General features: G+C 48.3%; 1 protein-coding gene across 2 annotated transcripts; it reads left to right on the top strand.

Moving 5' to 3' along the window:
* Window positions 1-258: 258 nt before the first annotated feature.
* Window positions 259-13,124, top strand: CAV3 (caveolin 3). 2 transcript variants are annotated; one of them, XM_025377667.1, is made up of 3 exons: window positions 259-443; window positions 11,889-12,236; window positions 12,333-13,124. In XM_025377667.1, exons 1-2 carry the CDS (start codon window positions 330-332, stop codon window positions 12,228-12,230), a joined length of 456 nt encoding a protein of 151 aa, XP_025233452.1. In that variant the 5' UTR covers window positions 259-329; the 3' UTR covers window positions 12,231-12,236; window positions 12,333-13,124. The 2 variants fall into 2 exon arrangements, with proteins under 2 accessions (XP_025233452.1, XP_025233451.1); XM_025377666.1 differs by having other exon boundaries at window positions 11,889-13,124.
* The last annotated feature ends 3,943 nt before the right edge of the window (window positions 13,125-17,067 follow it).

Here is a 17,067-nt window from a genome sequence, read left to right as displayed (position 1 = left end):
CCACAGCCACACAACGCATAGGAAATGCCAGGCCCTCTGCACCCTCTCTTGAGGCCCAGTGCCCCAAGGCAGCCCCCTTTAAGGAGTGATCGGCCTTCCAGAAGAGCTCCAGTCTTAATTTTAGCTTGGAGGCCTGCCACAGGAGGCTTTAGCGAGAGGCAGGCTGAAGTTATGTGGGACAGCTGTCAGCCGGCATGCTGGGTGGGGCCTATTTAGCTGGCAGGGACATAAGTCTGGGGACACTGAATTGGTCTCTCTGCCCCAAGGATTTTCAGCCCCAGCCGGCCACACGGTGCGGATCTCCTCCTGTGGATCCCCCCAGCTCCGCGATGATGGCAGAAGAGCACACAGACCTCGAGGCCCAGATCGTCAAGGATATCCACTGCAAGGAGATTGACCTGGTGAACCGAGACCCCAAAAACATTAACGAGGACATAGTCAAGGTAGGCTCTGCGGGCCTGCCTCGGCGGGCAGAGGGTGTCAGGCTTGTGAGAGGTGGGCGCTTGGCAGGGGAGGGTTTCTGCTGCAGACACAGCTTCCCTGAAAAGAGACTTGTTGCTCTGTTGTCTCTGTATCACCCCACCCCACTCCACCCCGCCCCCCAAAAAAGGCTTGTAAATCGCCCAAGGACCTTTAGCAAAATCAAGAGCCAAAAAATTAGCCTCATCTCCATGACCTAAGTGCTAATCAGGGCGGGAGAAGCGAGTCACAAAGAAAATCCCTCCTTACTACTGTGACGCTCCTGCCACTCACTCCTGGCCCTCATCCTGGGAGGAATAGGAACGGGCGGCCAAGTTGGGCTCCTTTCCATGCCAGGGGGCATTTCTGCGGTCTCTCTAGTGGGTGCAGGGTTAATCCCCAGAGGACAGCTTCCAGCAGGGCCGGCAGCCCCTCAAGGTGCACTCACTCCCCCAGAGCACTGCCCAACATCTATCCCTAAGGCTGGGGGCCATGCCCAGCCCTCCCCCAGCTCCCTCCTCACCCCAGGTCTAGTGGCCAGGACAGGGCAGAGGGCACCTGGGACCCTGGAAAGGAATGCTCAGAGTTGTCCAGCCCTCAGGGAGTCTTCCAATGTCTGAAGTTGGGCCTCTTTCCTCGCCTCCCGGTGACACTAACAGACCTGCTGCCTCCAGGCCCACACCTTCAATCCAACTTCCACCCAGTACCCAGAGGGATCTTTCTTTTTTTCTTTTTGGGACAGTCTCGCTCTGTCCCCTAGGCTGGAGTGCAGTCACACACTCACGGCTCACTGCAGCCTCAACCTCCCAAGCTCAAGCGATTCTCCCTCCTCAGCCTCCTGAGTAGCTGGGACCACAGGCAAGTGCCACCATGCCCGGCTAATTTTTGTATTTTTAGTAGAGACCGGGTTTCATTATGTTGACCAAGCTGGTATCAAACTCTTGGGCTCAAGTGATCCTCCTGCCTCCCAAAGTGCTGGGATTACAGGCACAAGCCTCCGCACCTGGCTCAGAGGGAACTTTCTAAAGCAGAATTCCTCCAAGAAGGGTCCCCGGCCACCAGCATCAGGGTCACTGGAGGGGCTGTTAAGAGGGCCAGTGTCTGGGGCCTCTCAGATTCTACTGAAAGTGTTGGAATCTCAGGCCGGGGCTGTCCAATACGGATACTGTTACCACAAGGAATTTTAAATTTTCTAGCAGCCACATTTTAAAATGCAAAAGCAAACAGGTGAAATTAATGTTCATGATATTTCTTACTTAACCCTATATATTTAAAATAGTATTATTTCAACATATAAGCAATATAAAACAATTATCAATGAACTATTATACAGTCTTCAAGTTTAAAATCCAGTGTGCTTCCAACATCCATAGAGTATTTCAGTTCAGACTTCACATTTTCATCCAACATGCTTGTTCTGCATTTACATTTCATAAAATGTACATGTGAAAATCAATTCACATGCCTGTACTGTTTCAAACATTCTGTAAAAATGTTTCAGTAATGAAATCAGGGTTTACATTTTAATTAAAGTTAAACAAAATATAGAATTCGTCAGTTTCGCTAGCCACATTTCAAGTGTTCAAAGCTCCTGGTCACTGGATCAGACTATGTGGCTGAGGACTTGTTCTAAAGCACAGGCCTGTATTGCGGTCTTTCAGTGGGGCACCCCCCATGCTGGAGAAGCCTAGCCTGTCCATGTGGCTGTCCAAACCCAACACAATCTGGCCCCAACCTGCTTCTTCTGCCTAGTTTGCTCCCACCTGCCAGCCCACCCACCAGAGTACCTTCCTGTGCCATTGCCAGAAGTGCATGTCCCCTCTTTTCCAGGTGGTGAATGCCTCACTCAGCCTTCAAGGCCCAACTCCAATGCGACCTCCTCCAGGAAGCCTTCCCTGACTCCTCCAGGCAATTAGTTGCTCCCACTTCTGTCCCCCTGCTTCACTCAGGGCATTCCTCCACAACAGCTCTTATTACACTGGATATTATATTTCTATACATTATGAGTGATAGAGATAGAGTACATAATATAGCTCTGTGTGAAAGTTGCAATAAGGAAAATTAGGAAACAAATTTTACAAACCGTAAAGCACTGTATACATGTAAATAAAATTGCACATGTAAAATATTATTAGTTATGGTTTCCATCAGTGTGATCTAGCAGGAATAGTCCTGGATTTGACTTTAATAGACTTGATTTCAAATCCAGTCCGTTTTACCTAAAAATGATAACACTGGACAAGCCAACCAGGTTTTCTGAGCCTCAGTTTCCCCTGTAAAATAGGAATAATATCATTTACCTCCACCAGGTAAACGAATCTCAAAGCAGCACTGTACAATATAATGTGAGGATTGAATGAGATGAAGGGTTTGAAAGTGTCTAACACAGTCCCTGGCACCCAGCAAGGATGTGACAGTGTGAGTCAAAGAAGGGTCTCAAAGAGCTTGCAATCTAGACGCAAGAGAACTAAGCCGGGAGCCTGTGTCACGCCCAGGTAACCATCTGGTACACCCTGGTGGGCTGCAGGGGGATGGGAAAGAGGACCCCAGGGGGGAACATGGTTTCTAAAGGACACCCACAATGAGTGGTAAGTACAGAGGGAGCCCTGGAGGGAGCCAGCTGCAAGCCGCAGGCCTGGATTATGACACAGAGGGAGCAGCGGGGGCGGCAGCACAGATGCAGCGGCTTTACGCAGCCTTCCTGGGGCTGAGAGCTGTCGTCTCCTGGAGGCCCTGAGCCCTAGAAAAAATAGCAAAGGCTAAACAAGGGTGCCACACATAATTTTGTCCAGAGGAGGTGGTTATTTGGTATGTTTTGGACATTCTCTGCTTTAGGGATTTATTTGACTTTTTCTTTCTTTTATTTTTAGTGACTGAGAAATGAAAAAAGTTTACTGCAGAACAAGGATCATAAAGCAGACTCAGATATATATCAGATTTAGATAGATTTCAGGTCTATGTTACAATCTGTTAAAGAATAAAGAAAAGAAAGAAGGAGAGAGGGGACTGTGGCTAGGAGGGATAAAGCCAGACTGTTCAGCCTCTCAATTGCCAGGATTTCGCCATTGATGGAGGAAAAGAGAGATGGGAAGGAAAAGGGAATGAGGAAGACAGAGAGAGATGGAGAAACCGGACAGAGGCTGAGAGGAGGGTGCAGGAGGCCCTGGCAGTGCCCCAGGTGGCAGGTGGCAGGGTGGCCTCACAGGTGGTAGCAGGTTCCTCATGGGCTAAGATGAGTGACACAGAAAGAAGGCTGGAATAGGACCTGGCTACAGAGACTCGAGTTCTGGTCCAAGACCTGACAGTAACTTGCTGTGTGACTCTGAGGAAAACCTTTGCTCTCTCTGGGCCCAAGTCCCTGGTGCCACCAGCCACTTCTGTTTCACATTTTAAAAAGCCAAGGAGGAAGAGTAGGAGATAGACATACTACATCCATGGATTTGACCCCCAGTAGAGGGGAGGCACCCCTTTTTGGCCCTGCCCTTAAACCCAGGCAGCCAAGGACAGAGGAAAAGCCCCGTACACCCCAACAGACTTCAATTGTGGTCTCCAAGGCTGGGGGCCCAGGGCAGTGTAGAAGGTCATGGATTTTGGAGCTGAGGAACTGGGGGGAGCACACCCCCATTCCTGTTGCCACTTGCCTCCTCACCAACACTGATTCCACAAATCGCTACTGAATGCCTGCTCAGCACAGTCACTGTGCTATCCCAGAGGACATGGTGATGAGCAGGACAGGCTCACTGCACGCAAGCCCTCCAGGCTGCGGGGAAGGGAATGCTGCCAAAGGTCCTCAGGGTTCTCAGCTCACCAGTGCGTACACCCAAGGATGCCTCAACCTTCAGAGCCAGGTTGGAAAGGTTCTAGCCCCAGTACAGGTATACCTCAGGACCTCAGAGCCACCCCACGCCGTCCCCAAGTTATTTCTGAGAAGGCTTAGGGCCACCTCACTGACAACACTCTCTCTCTCTCTCTCCTCTCTCTTCTCTCTCTTTCTTTCTCTCCTCTCTCTCTTCTCTCTCTATCTCCCTTTCTTGACTCACACATAGGCCCCCCGGGGTCCTAAAGCAGTGATGCTTGAACCTGAGAGTCATGCACGTCCCCTAGCTTCTGTAGTCAACTCCTCCCTCTCGAGCTTCTCCCAAGTTGCCCTTCAAGCAGGGGAAGGAGATAGACAGGATCCCAGCTCCTCCATGATACTACTCCCCACCCCCCCCCCCACCAACATCTGCCACAGAATGCCTGCCTTCTTCAGAAAAACAAACTCCCATTTGCCCCCTCGGCTCAGGCTACACAACACCCAGAGGAACCAGATGCCCACCAGCCCTACAAACTCTTGTTCCAGATTTGTGCCCATCAGGGACACCCTGTCGCACAAAGATGAAACTGACCTGGTACCTCTCCTGGAGAGGAATCCAGCCCTGGGGAGAAGATGAGATGAGAACATACAGGAGAAGGTGCTGAACACTATAAATGAGTGCCAGGTTAAGTGTCATGGGAGGTTAGGAGAGGAAGAATTACTTTCATCGGGAAAAATCAGAAGCCAGCTTTGTGGAGAGGTGGTATCCATGGTGCATTATAAAAATGAGAAAAATTAAAAATGTGAAATGGAGGAACAAAGTTTTCCATGAAGAAATGGAATAAGCAATGCCTTTCCCAACACTGGGAAGAATGTTGGGCAGAGTCGGCAAATGTGAGAGACTGTCATTACCACTGCCCCTTCCAGTGTTCATGGCAGACATGACTAATGGATCACAGCACGGCTCCATGGAAGCCATGAACCATCAGCTAGTCATAGTGGGTACAACAGATAACACTTCACCGCTGCTCTGTCTGCAGGAGAATAATGAACTATCGAAGAGGATTAGGACAGAGCATCTGAAAGGGAATTTGTGGGAGAGAAGGCAGGAAGGGCAGGTTGAAACTAAATAATGGAGGGTCATCCAATCCACCTGTCATTCCATATTGGCAATTCCTTCCTTTTGGAAATGTCTTGCCCTCTGTCAATGACCTCTAAGAAAGGCTACATCAGACTAATTCACACTGAGGTATTACAACTTAGTGTTATGAGTACTCCTGGGTATCAACTGATCTAGAGTTTTTCAAAATGCAATCCACTTTCCCAGGGTCCACTGGTGGGAGCACTTATTAAAATGCAGATTCCTTGGCCTTGCCCCCAGAAGTTATTCAGCTGAGCTGGTGAATGTTTGCATTTCATGTTTGAGCATAAAAGTTTCATGCTCAGGCCAGGCACGGTGGTTCATGCCTGTAATCTCAGCACTTTAGGGGGCCAAAGCAGGTGGATCACCTGAGGTCAGGAGTTCAAAACCTGACCTGGCCAACATGATGAAAACCCATCTCTACTAAAAATACAAACCAATAGCCAGATGTAGTGGTGGGCACCTGTAATCCCAGCTACTCAGGAGGCTGAGGCAAGAGAATTGCTTGAACCCAGGAGGCGGAGGTTGCCATGAGTCGAGATCATACCACTGCATTCCAGTCTGGACAGCAAGAGCAAAACTCCTTCTCAAAAAAAAAGAAGAGTTTCATGCTCAAACTTGTCAGCTTGTCAGCAACCAAGTCCCATTCATCCTACAGAAGACCCCTGGGGCCCAGAGTTATCCCTTGTTTTCCTTAAAGACAGACAGTATCAGTTATCAATTGCTGAGTAACAAATCATTCCAAAACTCAATGGCTTAAGGAAACAACCATTTTTTGATTTCTCACAGTTCTGTGGGTTGGCAGGGCTCAGTCTGGCAGTCTTGCTGGTCTCACTGGGGGCCTCTCATGCAGCCACAGTCAGATGGTGGCTGAGGCTGCAATCACCTGGGGGCTCCACCAAGCTGGAACATCCAAGATGGTTCACTCATAGCCCTGGAATACTGGCAGAGATGGCTGGGAGGCACAGCTCAGCTGTGGTGCTGGGGTGGCTGGCCCTCTATCTCTGTGTAGTTTCAGGCCTCCTCATTCACATGGCCTCTCCATTAGTCTTTCAAGCAGCATTCAGCAGTGCGTTTCTAATTCTACCAGTCTCCGGAGCAAAGTATAAAAGTGGACTTCTAACATGGGGGCTCAAAGCTCCTAAAAGCAGAAGCTGCTGGTCTTTCTGAAGGATTAGTTCTAGAACTGGCACAACATCTTTTCTGCCACATTCTTGTGGTTAAAGTGAGTCACAGGGCAAGCCCAGACTCAAGATGGGTTGAGACTACCTGAGGACAAACACTGAGAAGCATGACTAATGGAGGGCCATCTTTGGAGACCAGCAAACCACCCACTGAAAGCTCGTGCACAGCCAAGCCTAGAGCTCCACCCAAGGTGCTTCTATTGTTCCCCATTCCAATATGCACCAAATTTCTTAAAGGCAGAGACTGAGAGGGCAGAAGAATGGATGGGAAGGGACAGGCAGTGAGGCAAAGATCAGGGCTTAGTGGATTGCTGAGGAGCTTCTTCTGGCAGGTTCTTCTCTTTCTCTCTCTCTTTGCAGCCCTCTGTTATCTCAGTCTCTTCCCAGCTCCTTTACATAAACCCAAGTCCTGTTGCACCCCAGCCCAGGTGCCCTAGGTCCCCTAAGGTAGACCTGGAGCTGAAGAGAAGGGCTGGAGGGCACTAGGATGGGGGTAGGTATATGGTCCTACCTAGGACGCTCTCAACTCCAAGAGCATCCTCTTGAAGGATGAGTCAGAGATATTCTCGACTGCAAGTTCCAGATGATGCCTGGCCACCTCTTCCTCCCATCAGAGCCAGCCTGTGCTGTGTTCTGTGCCTCAGGCCCTGCTGGGGTATCTGGCCCCTTCAATGACCCTGCTGTCAGGCTGACCTGAGCATCACTCTGCCAGTCCCTTATATGCCATGTGAAATAACACATGTAAGATATGTGACCCCAAACTGGCATGCATAAAGGGCCAAATACATTGTGTGTGTTACCATGGTTATCCCAGGTTGTACAGAATTCTATTATTTTGTTACTACCAATTATAACAAAAGATGCAGAGCTTCGTCATTTTTACAGTTTTTGCTGCTATCACCTCATTTTACTTCCTATTTTATAGGCCAGTGCCTCTAAAACTGAGTGAAGGACCAGTTTTAATATTATTATTCTAATCCATTGTACAGCTCTACTTTTGCAAAATATAACAAAAATTAATCACTGGAAAAGTGAAAAGAAAACAGCCGTGCAGTTATAAGCACCAATTTGTATTGTTAGATTCAATAAACACAAAATTACTGCATCAAATTTCTATGAATATTTCTAAGCACTCTCAACTTCTATAATTACCTTGTTGGGAGACAGGGCACACTGATTGTGAAATGCCTTTTAAGTAACAAGGTAATAGGGGAGGAAGCTGGGACCTGGCAAAAGCTAAGCCCCTCGCTTGGGTTTGCTGACTCTGAAGCTAACTCCGTGTCACTACAGATCTTGGCCCAATCGTCTCTGTGTAGAGTTGAAAAAAGAAAGCAAACAAACAAAAAACCTAGCATCTCAGAGAGGGAAATACCATGCCCCAACTCACACAGTAACTCAGTGGCCAGTGGATACTGGGACCATATACCTATCCCCCTGCTAAGAGCTATTTCCCCAGCCACAGATATCCTGTTTGAATTGTCCAAGGCCCTGGATGCCTACGGACTGAGTCATGCAGGACTCTGGGGGAGGTATTTTTGACCGTGGGTGATTGCTGTCCTCCCCCGCATCCTCAAGCAATCCCCCGCCCTGCTATCCTGCACTTCCCCGCCCTCTCAGAGACTGCGGAGCACTGGCTGGTTTCAATTAATCAACTGGGTCTCTTGCTGTTCCAAAAATAAATATGCCAGAGAAGGGGACACCGACAGAATGTGCATCATCGTTCCCCCTTCCTCACCCTCCAGCCCCTCTCTCCAAATGCACACAGTGTCCTGAGCCTCAGCCCGCAGATGCAGGCTCCCAGCCCACCACCCTCCAAGAAAAAGCCATCTCCTCTCTGCTTCTGGAAAGGAATTAAGAAATGAAGTCACTGTGTGCTTGTGCTACACTGGCACGACTGCCTAGAGCTGCCTGAGCCGGGCCTTATAAATATCTCCCCAAACTAGCATGCTGTGGCCAAAGCTCTCTCAATGCTCAAATCTGAGCTAGGGGAACAGCTGCCTCCTCCAAGCCCAGCCCAGCCCTCTGAGAGCACGTTTTCTGAGATTCACAGAAAATAGAGCACTTGCCCCACACACAGCCCCCAAAGGCAATCCCTGGCAATAATTCAAATGTTAGCACCAATGGCTTCTGCAAACACCAAAAAAAGAAGAAGAAGAAAGATAATTAAAAGACACATACAGAGGCCATTGGCAGTAGGATTATTACTGTAAGTACTGTAACTATTACTGTAAGGAAAGGAGGACTCCATCCGTCTTATCAGCACAGAACTGAGACACACACACACACACACACACACACACACATTTATAACTAGTTAGGCTGGAGAATAATCCAGGATGTCAAAAGAATTTCTGAGATGTATTTTCGAAGGAAACTTCAGAGCACCTGAAGGAATAATTACCATCATTGAGCAATATTACCATCACAATAGCACCACGTGCCAAGTATTGTGCTAAGCACTGCTCAAGAGGTAGTGTGCCTAGGTGAAGTGGGAATCAATCAGTATTTATTTGGATGTGTAGGTAGGCGGATGAATAGATGGATGTGGACGGATGGATGGATGGATGGAAGATAGATGAGCAGGTCGATAGGTGGCTACATGGATAGATGAATGAGTGGATGGATAGATGGTGGGTGTCAGTCCATTTCGCATTGCTATAAAGGAATACCTAAGACTGGGTAATTTATAAAGAAAAGAGATTCATTTTTGTTCACGGTTCTGCAGGCTGTATAAGAAGCATGGTGCAGGCATCTGCATCTGGTGAGGCCTAAGGAAGCTTCCAATCATAACAGAAGGCAAAGAGGGAGCTGGCGTATCACATGGAGAGACAGGGAGCAAGAGAGATGCCGGGCTCTTTCAAACAACCAGCTCTCATGTGAACCAGCACAGCAAGAACTCACTCATGACCACAGGGAGGGCACCAAGCCATGGTGAAGGGTCCGCCCCCATGACCCAAACACCTCCCACCAGGCCCCACCTTCAACACCAGGGATCACATTTCAACATGAGATTTGGAGGGGACAAACATCCAAACCATCTCAGTGGGGCATGGATGTATGGATGAATACATGGAAGAAAAATGATCTCAATCAGCAGGATCAAGGCCCTGGGGGTTTGACTAGAACCTCCATAGGCATGGGGAGTGAATATGACTTTTCCATCCCTGTTCCAATCCCTCAGTCCCCCAAATTCCCAGCCAGCCACCATCTCCTGGAAGCCCTCCAAGAAGAATTGACATCCTTCCTGAGAAGATGAGGCCCATTTTCTTCCTCTCCTCCCATCCACAGGCTTGCATAACAGATTAAGTCATCTCTGATGAAACCTGCAGCAGAGAAATCTGGGGGCCGAATTATACAAGGAAGGTCTTGGGAGGTCCTACTAACTCAGGTCAGCTTTTTCATATCTCCTGCAGCCCAGAGTCTCACCCTGTAAACTGTGCTGCCTGCTAACACACCATCCCAAGTGAGGCCTCATCCTCAGGGATCCCCAGCCTCAGAGCACAGGGAATGAGGGACCTGAGGTGGGGTGCAGGAGCTCAGAAGCTAAAGTCACATGAGAAAAGGGGGCCCAACACTGTCTGAGCAACATGATTCTAGTCACTCCCTTCCCCAGAAAACATTGTACTGGAAAGAAATACCCAAACAATCATATCTTTAGTATTAGAGAAATACAAACCCAAGACTCTTTTCTTTTTTCTATTCTATTAATTCTCTGTGATGTGGCCATTTTTTTAATAATGAAAGTAATTTTAATAATGGCGATGCAATAGAGGAGAGGATCCCCTCCCCATAACCAAAGTGGGAAAGGGACTAGCGGGGAAGATTGAAGCTGGATCCTCGGCTGCAGACCCCCACACAGGCCCCTCCTGTTGATCTGATTAGTCGGTACCTCCATTCACTCCCTTTTTATTTAAATAGCCCAGGAGCACTGCTAGAAAGAAAACATCTCAGAACAGTTACAGGCATTAGCAAACATCTCTGCAACCTCCCACTTGGCAGGCTGTACTGGTAACAACCATGGAGCAGCTAAGGTGGTTCACTGCTGTTTAATTGCCCAGTGGAGTTTTTTTGTTTTGTTTTGTTTTTTTTCAGACAGAATCTCTGTTGCCCAGGCTGGAGTGCAGTGACACAATCTCAACTCACTGCAAGCTCTGCTTCCCGAGTTGACACCATCCTCCTGCCTCAGTCTCCTGAGTAACTGGGACTACAGGTGCCCGCCACCACGCCCAGCTAATTTTTTTTTTTTTTTTTTTTGTATTTTTAGTAGAGACGGGGTTTCACCATGGACCAGTGGATTTTACAGCCTCACATCCTTTCACCCTCATGATACCACTGGAAGATTGTCATTGACTCCATCTTACAGACAAGACAGCTCAGGCTTAGTGATGCTAAGTGACATCACCCATGCGTAGGCAGCTAGGAAGGTGCTTCATGCACAGCAGGGCTCGAGAGAGGTTAGGTAAGTGATGTGAGGAACCTCTGCCTGTTCACCGTCCAATCCACAGGTGCCAGTAAATCGCTGCAGGATGCATACAACTGTCCGACACCCTTCAAACCATAAAACAATAGAATTTGAGAGCTGCGGCTGTAGCACTGCCACTGAGTCACTGTTGGCTTTAAGCAAGTCACTCACCTTGAGGGGGTTGAACGAGCATGCTGTGTTGGTCAGTGGTGCCCAGGAACAACAGCAGCTTGGGCTCAACAGGGAGCTTGTTAGAAATACAGAGCCTTAGGCCCCACTCCAGACTTGGGGAGTCAGAATCCTGGGGTGATGATATGGTCTGGATCTGTGTCCCCTCTAAACCTCATGTTGAAACATAATCTCCAATGTTGGAGGTGGTGCTGGGTGGGAAGTGATTGGCTCACAGAGGCAGATCCCTCGTGGCTTACTGTTGTCCTCACAATGGTGAGAGAATTCTTGTAAGATCTGGCTGTTGCAAACTGTGGTACTCCTCCATCCCGCCCAGCTCTCTCTCTTGCTCCGACTCTCACCATGGGAGACGCCTGCTCTCCCTTCTTTTGCCATGATTGAAAACTCCGTGAGGCCTCACCAGAAGCTAAGCAGATGCCAGCACCATGCTTCTGGCACAGATCATGACCCATGGGCCAATTAGACCTCCTTTCTTTATCAATTACCCAGCCTCAGTTATGTCTTTAGAGCAACGCAAGAATAGCCTAATACAGGTAGGGTCCAGCTGCCAAGGTTAACCTGACCTCTAGGGGATTCTGACATATGCACGCACACACCCAAAAGCTTGAGAAGCGAGTGGCTTCTGTGAGTTGAGGCTTCCCCTTGCTGCCCCTGCAGGTGGATTTCGAAGATGTGATTGCAGAGCCTGTGGGCACCTACAGCTTTGACGGCGTGTGGAAGGTGAGCTACACCACCTTCACCGTCTCCAAGTACTGGTGCTACCGCCTGTTGTCCACGCTGCTGGGTGTCCCGCTGGCCCTGCTCTGGGGCTTCCTGTTCGCCTGCATCTCCTTCTGCCACATCTGGGCGGTGGTGCCGTGCATTAAGAGCTACCTGATTGAGATCCAGTGCATCAGCCACATCTACTCACTCTGCATCCGCACCTTCTGCAACCCACTCTTCGTGGCCCTGGGCCAGGTCTGCAGCAGCATCAAGGTGGTGCTGCGGAAGGAGGTCTAAAGCCAGGTGGGGCAACGAGGGTGGCAGGGCAAGGGGCGTTGGGCCAGGCTGGTCTCCGGGGAACTTCTTCACAGGGGCTGCTGGCGAGCTCTTTCTCTTTAGGGACTGCTCTATACCCCATGATGGAGCACACCGTGTAGGGAAGCCAGAAAGAAAAGACAGCCCAGCCACGGAAGCACAGTGGCCCTTCGCTCTCCCCCAGCCCCACCACGATGCCCCCATGCCTGGGCGTGAGGGAAGATCATTTGCTAAGAGGCAGCTACTGCAAGTCTTTGCGTTCACTTGTACTGTAACAACATAAACCAGCACGCGGTTCCCACCGGGGGCCAACCTGTCCACGCGCACTCAGGAAAGTGACCAGTGACCACTGGCATTAGGAGGGTGGCTCCAATAAAGGATTTTGGCTGCATTTGGGGAATGCTGCATTTTGTTCATGCCTGTAAGATTGGTCTGTGTCCTGACCAGCTCCAAAAATATACTTCACTGCCCTGAAAAACAGATACAGGGAAAGTTGGTGTCTCTTCACTTGGCCAAATCCAAGGAACAGAACAGAGTCTTTTTCTTCTTCGGATTCTATTGTTTGCTGGGATTGTACATGTTCCTTGGGAGATCATGTTCAAGTGACTCCTGTTGCCTGAACCCAATAACAGGCACCAATGGAGGAAAATGGCCCTTGGGCTGGCAGGGGCAGTGGCCCTCCCAGGGTACCACTGAGGGCAGGGCCTGGGTTCAAGCCTCCCTGAACCTCCCCTTTGGCTAACTGAGCCCCTGAAGTGCACAGCACTGCCATTTGACATGAAAGTACCTTCGGCCTCAAGAGATGTGAAAAAGTCACAAGGTCTAATTTGTGCGTGTGTGGACTCACTGTGGAAATAAAATGCAATAGAAAGAGCATGTATCGCTTCCTTCCTCCTCAAACACACACACACACACACACACACACACACACACACACACACACTGCTCTTATCTTCTTTAGGGCTGTCTTTTCCAAGTATGCTATCCAGAACAGAACTTAACCATTAAAAAAGAAAAGATGGGGACGGGTATTAGCATCTGTGGTCCAGTTCTTTTGGAAATGTATATTTCTCTCACAGATTTTCAATAGGCATTGGCACATTAAAGGCTCTGACAAGTCCTGCAGTAGAGCACACAGTGTAAGGAAGCCAGAAAGAAAAGACAGCCCAGCCACGGAGCACAGTGGCCCTTCGCTCTCCCCCAACCCCACCACGATGCCCCCATGCCCGGGCGTGAGGGAAGATCATTTGCTAAGAGGCAGCTACTGCAAGTCTTTTTAGACTAGTATCCCCTAATTCTATCTGACCTTTTTTTTTTCTTTTCATGTAACGCCCATTTAAGTCTCATATAATTAAGGTTCCACAGCACTTGTCAGGTTTTCGGAGACATTATTCATGCCTGGCCATGAGCCCAGTGGTCTTGGGAGGTGGTGTGGTGAAGTGGACCGCACACAGCTTGGGAACTAGGATGCAGGCAGCCTTGGTTCCAGTCCTGCTTCTGCTCCTGGTTGCCTTCTCCGCCTCAATTCATCATCCACAAAATGATCTCTAATGTGCATTTTGGCTCCAAAATTTTACCCTATTTTGGTTTTCTCCTAACATCTTATGTAAATTTCAAACACAGAGAAAAGTTGAACAGCTACCTACCCATCTAGGCTGTACCATTAACATTTTTCTACGCCAACTTTCTCACGTCCCTATCCATCTATCCACCCCTCTCCATCCCACAAATCTCGTCTTTATGCATGTTTAAATATGTTGCAGAGATCAGTATATTTCACCCCCAAACACTTCATCATTCATCCCTTGTTTCTGCAGATGAGAAAGTTACAGTCCAGAGAAGTCAGCAACCTTGCCAAAAAGCGCCCACCTAGCCAGCATTATCGCTGTGGCTCCAGCCTGCCGCCTCTGCTCTCCCTTGGGGCTCTTCCACATTGTCGGGGGCTCAGCAGGCCTAGGCTCCCCCCGCTGAAAAGGATTAAGGCTGATGTTACTTATGTCTTCCTCAAAGGGCCTGCCCTTTCAAATGTGTCTTGAAATCATGAGGCCATCCGTTTCAGCCTTGGAATCTTGGGTTATGTAGAGAATTTGCCATCTTGGTATTTGTTATAACTGGATTTGACGATGACTCCAATTTTTCAAGCTCACTCTCTTTCTCTAAGGGCAGACTATGGTCGGTGCTTAATTACCCACGAAGTTCACAGAACTGGAGGCAGGACACACATCTGAGATGCATGGGTGTCCAAGGAGTTCTTCTCCCTGCAGGAATCCTCTTGAGAAGTAGCAGGCAGAAAATCACATTGAGGGTATGATGAGAACGGGCCTGAGGCAGGAGGATGGAATTCCCTCTCATAAGATACATAGGGACCACCAGGGACTCCTGTTTAAAATGCAGGTTCCAAAGCTCTAGCTCCAGAGTTTGATTCAGTAGTGGGGCCCAGGAATCTGCATTTTAACACAAACTCATTTGTGATGCTGCAGATCGCTCCCAAATCCACTTTTAAGAAATATGTGTTAGTGTTCCTTCAAGGTAACAGTCTAGAATCCTATTATCCCCAGAGTTCAACTGTGGTTCAGAGCAGGTTCGGGGACAACATACAAATGTTTGTTCCTGAATCTTAGGGCATCTTCCCATAGAACTCTGACAAGTGAGTGCACCTGTGATTCCAGAGAATGGGACCAGGGTCCCCTTCCACACCCTGCCACAGTCCATGCACCTGTGCCATAATCAGGCCAATAGCTCTGAAGTCCTGCAGGGATCTGGGTTCTACAAGCCACGTGTTCCAGTCGCCGTTCTTGGGAGGAAGAACGGGGACAAAGCAATGTATGGAAACAAATGTTTATTAAGTGCAGTCTCTATCAAGCAGCTAATGAAGCAGACACCTTATGATCAGCCATGCCATTCACCAACTGGCACAGTTACAGAGAAGTGCCAGAGCAGGTCACCACAGTAGAACAAAATCAAGGTGTTCACATTTTGCCTTAAGTGGCTTTTCATTGCTATTGAATACAAAAAGGGTTAAACACTTTGAAACCAGGATTTTCTTAAAAGACAGCCTGCATTGTCCCTTTACATTTCCTGAAGTGGCAAAACATAGACTCAACCCAAAAGGGGACCAAAGTATGTGTCAGGTTTTTTTTTCAGCGCCTAAAGAAATAAGACTCAGAGTTTCCACATTCACTTTTGATGATCAGAGCCATGAAACATTGCAGAAGACAATCTGCAGCTCCCACTTCCTGGCAACCCCAGCCATGCATATGGTTGTAAACAAGTCTGAAACTGTAGGGAAAGGTGGCTGGGAGACCTCAGGCATGAGGTCTGGGGAGGAGGCCAAAAACAACTGAGCCTGAGGTAGCGTTCAGAACCCCTGTGCTTATTTTTCTAGGCTTTATTTGGGGAAAGACTAAGAAATGGTGAAAATGCTCTCAAGGAGATCCAATGGGACTACTGAAATTGAATGTCACTTATTTGCCATAAAAGAGACTCCTGTGCATAATGAGACCCAGCGTACCCACCAGAGCTTTCACATGAAGAGAATGACAAAGCATCCCACTTGGTTCTGATGTCCTATAATCTCATAACTCCAGGGTTTCTAGGAAGGCTGTGCTCCTGGTCAGAAAATCTACTGTGAGTTGCTGTCTATACCTAGTGGCCCTGTTGGCTCCTAGGATGGCAACTTCCCTGGGACCAGCAGAGACCTCGGGTATCTCTGGCTGGTGGGCAAAGAGGCATGGATGCTAACAGACACCACTACTGCTGCATTTGTACCCAGAGCACACGAGTGTTCCAGTACATGGGCACAGAGGCCCCAGAACAGCATCCTGTTAGCTTCCCAAAGAGCAAGGACTGGCTGGTGCTGACGCTCTTCATGCATGTCCCAGCAACACTGAACAGTGCCTTGCAGTTCAAAGATGATACTATCTTCAATCTCCAGGTAATACTGAAGACCTTGTGCTAAATCCTTAGACTTTGAACATGGACATTTCAGTGCATGTCTCTCTTCTCCCAGAACATTTAGACAATGCTAGCTCATTCTATTGTGTGTGTATGCGCATGTGTGTGGCTATGTGGCTACTGCAGCATGGAGGAAGAAGAGTGTTATAAAGAGAGAGAATGGATCTGTGGCCTTTGAGAGTGCTCCTGCTGTATCCCAGTAAGTACAACAATGTGTCTGGAAACTTAAAAGGCGCCCCACCATGCACTGAGCTGGCCAGTCCCTGACAGTAAACCTCTGATCAATAGTGTCCTGTATTTAGTGACAAAGTATTTCTTAGACGTGTTCATGTCCTAACCTCAAGGCTGAGAGGACATTTGAGAACATGTTCACTAAGTAAGAAAAACCTCTGACACCCCTAGTGAATTTCTATTTTATATAAAACATAACAACCTGTAGCTACAAGGCATCACTTGTGCCTTTACAAAGTAGGGATATTATCATTGCTGTTACTTTTTGCCAAATAGAGACATCATCTCTTGCAGCAAAATCGAGTGAGAAAACCACGAGATCCCTCTCAAGCCATGAGCCACATAGAGAAATGAAAGCTCGAGAGGCAAGAGATTCCAAGGAATTCATCTGTCAAGCTGGCCTTCTCTGAATTCATCTGCTGAACATTTTTTTGTTTATTTTTATTTTTTTAAAGTTCATTGGCTTTTAGTATATTTTCAAAATCGTGCACCATCACCACTAATTTCAGAACATTTTCATCACCCAAAAAAGAAACCCCAAACCCTTAGTAGTCACGCCTCATCTCCCACAGCCTCCAGGCCCTGGCAAACACTAATCTATATTCTCTCTATATAAATATTCGTCCATAAAAAT

This window comes from Theropithecus gelada, chromosome 2 (assembly GCF_003255815.1).
Source record: "Theropithecus gelada isolate Dixy chromosome 2, Tgel_1.0, whole genome shotgun sequence".
In the NCBI taxonomy this organism is placed as follows: domain Eukaryota; kingdom Metazoa; phylum Chordata; class Mammalia; order Primates; family Cercopithecidae; genus Theropithecus; species Theropithecus gelada.
This window is presented reverse-complemented; position numbering and strand designations above follow the sequence as displayed.

Excerpts from the sequence above, each read along its gene's own strand:
- CAV3 (XM_025377667.1), top strand. The coding sequence starts at position 330 with ATGATGGCAGAAGAGCACACAGACCTCGAGGCCCAGATCGTCAAGGAT. Across the intron at positions 444-11,888 it reads TTAACGAGGACATAGTCAAG|GTGGATTTCGAAGATGTGAT; the intron begins GTAGGCTCTGCG and ends CTGCCCCTGCAG.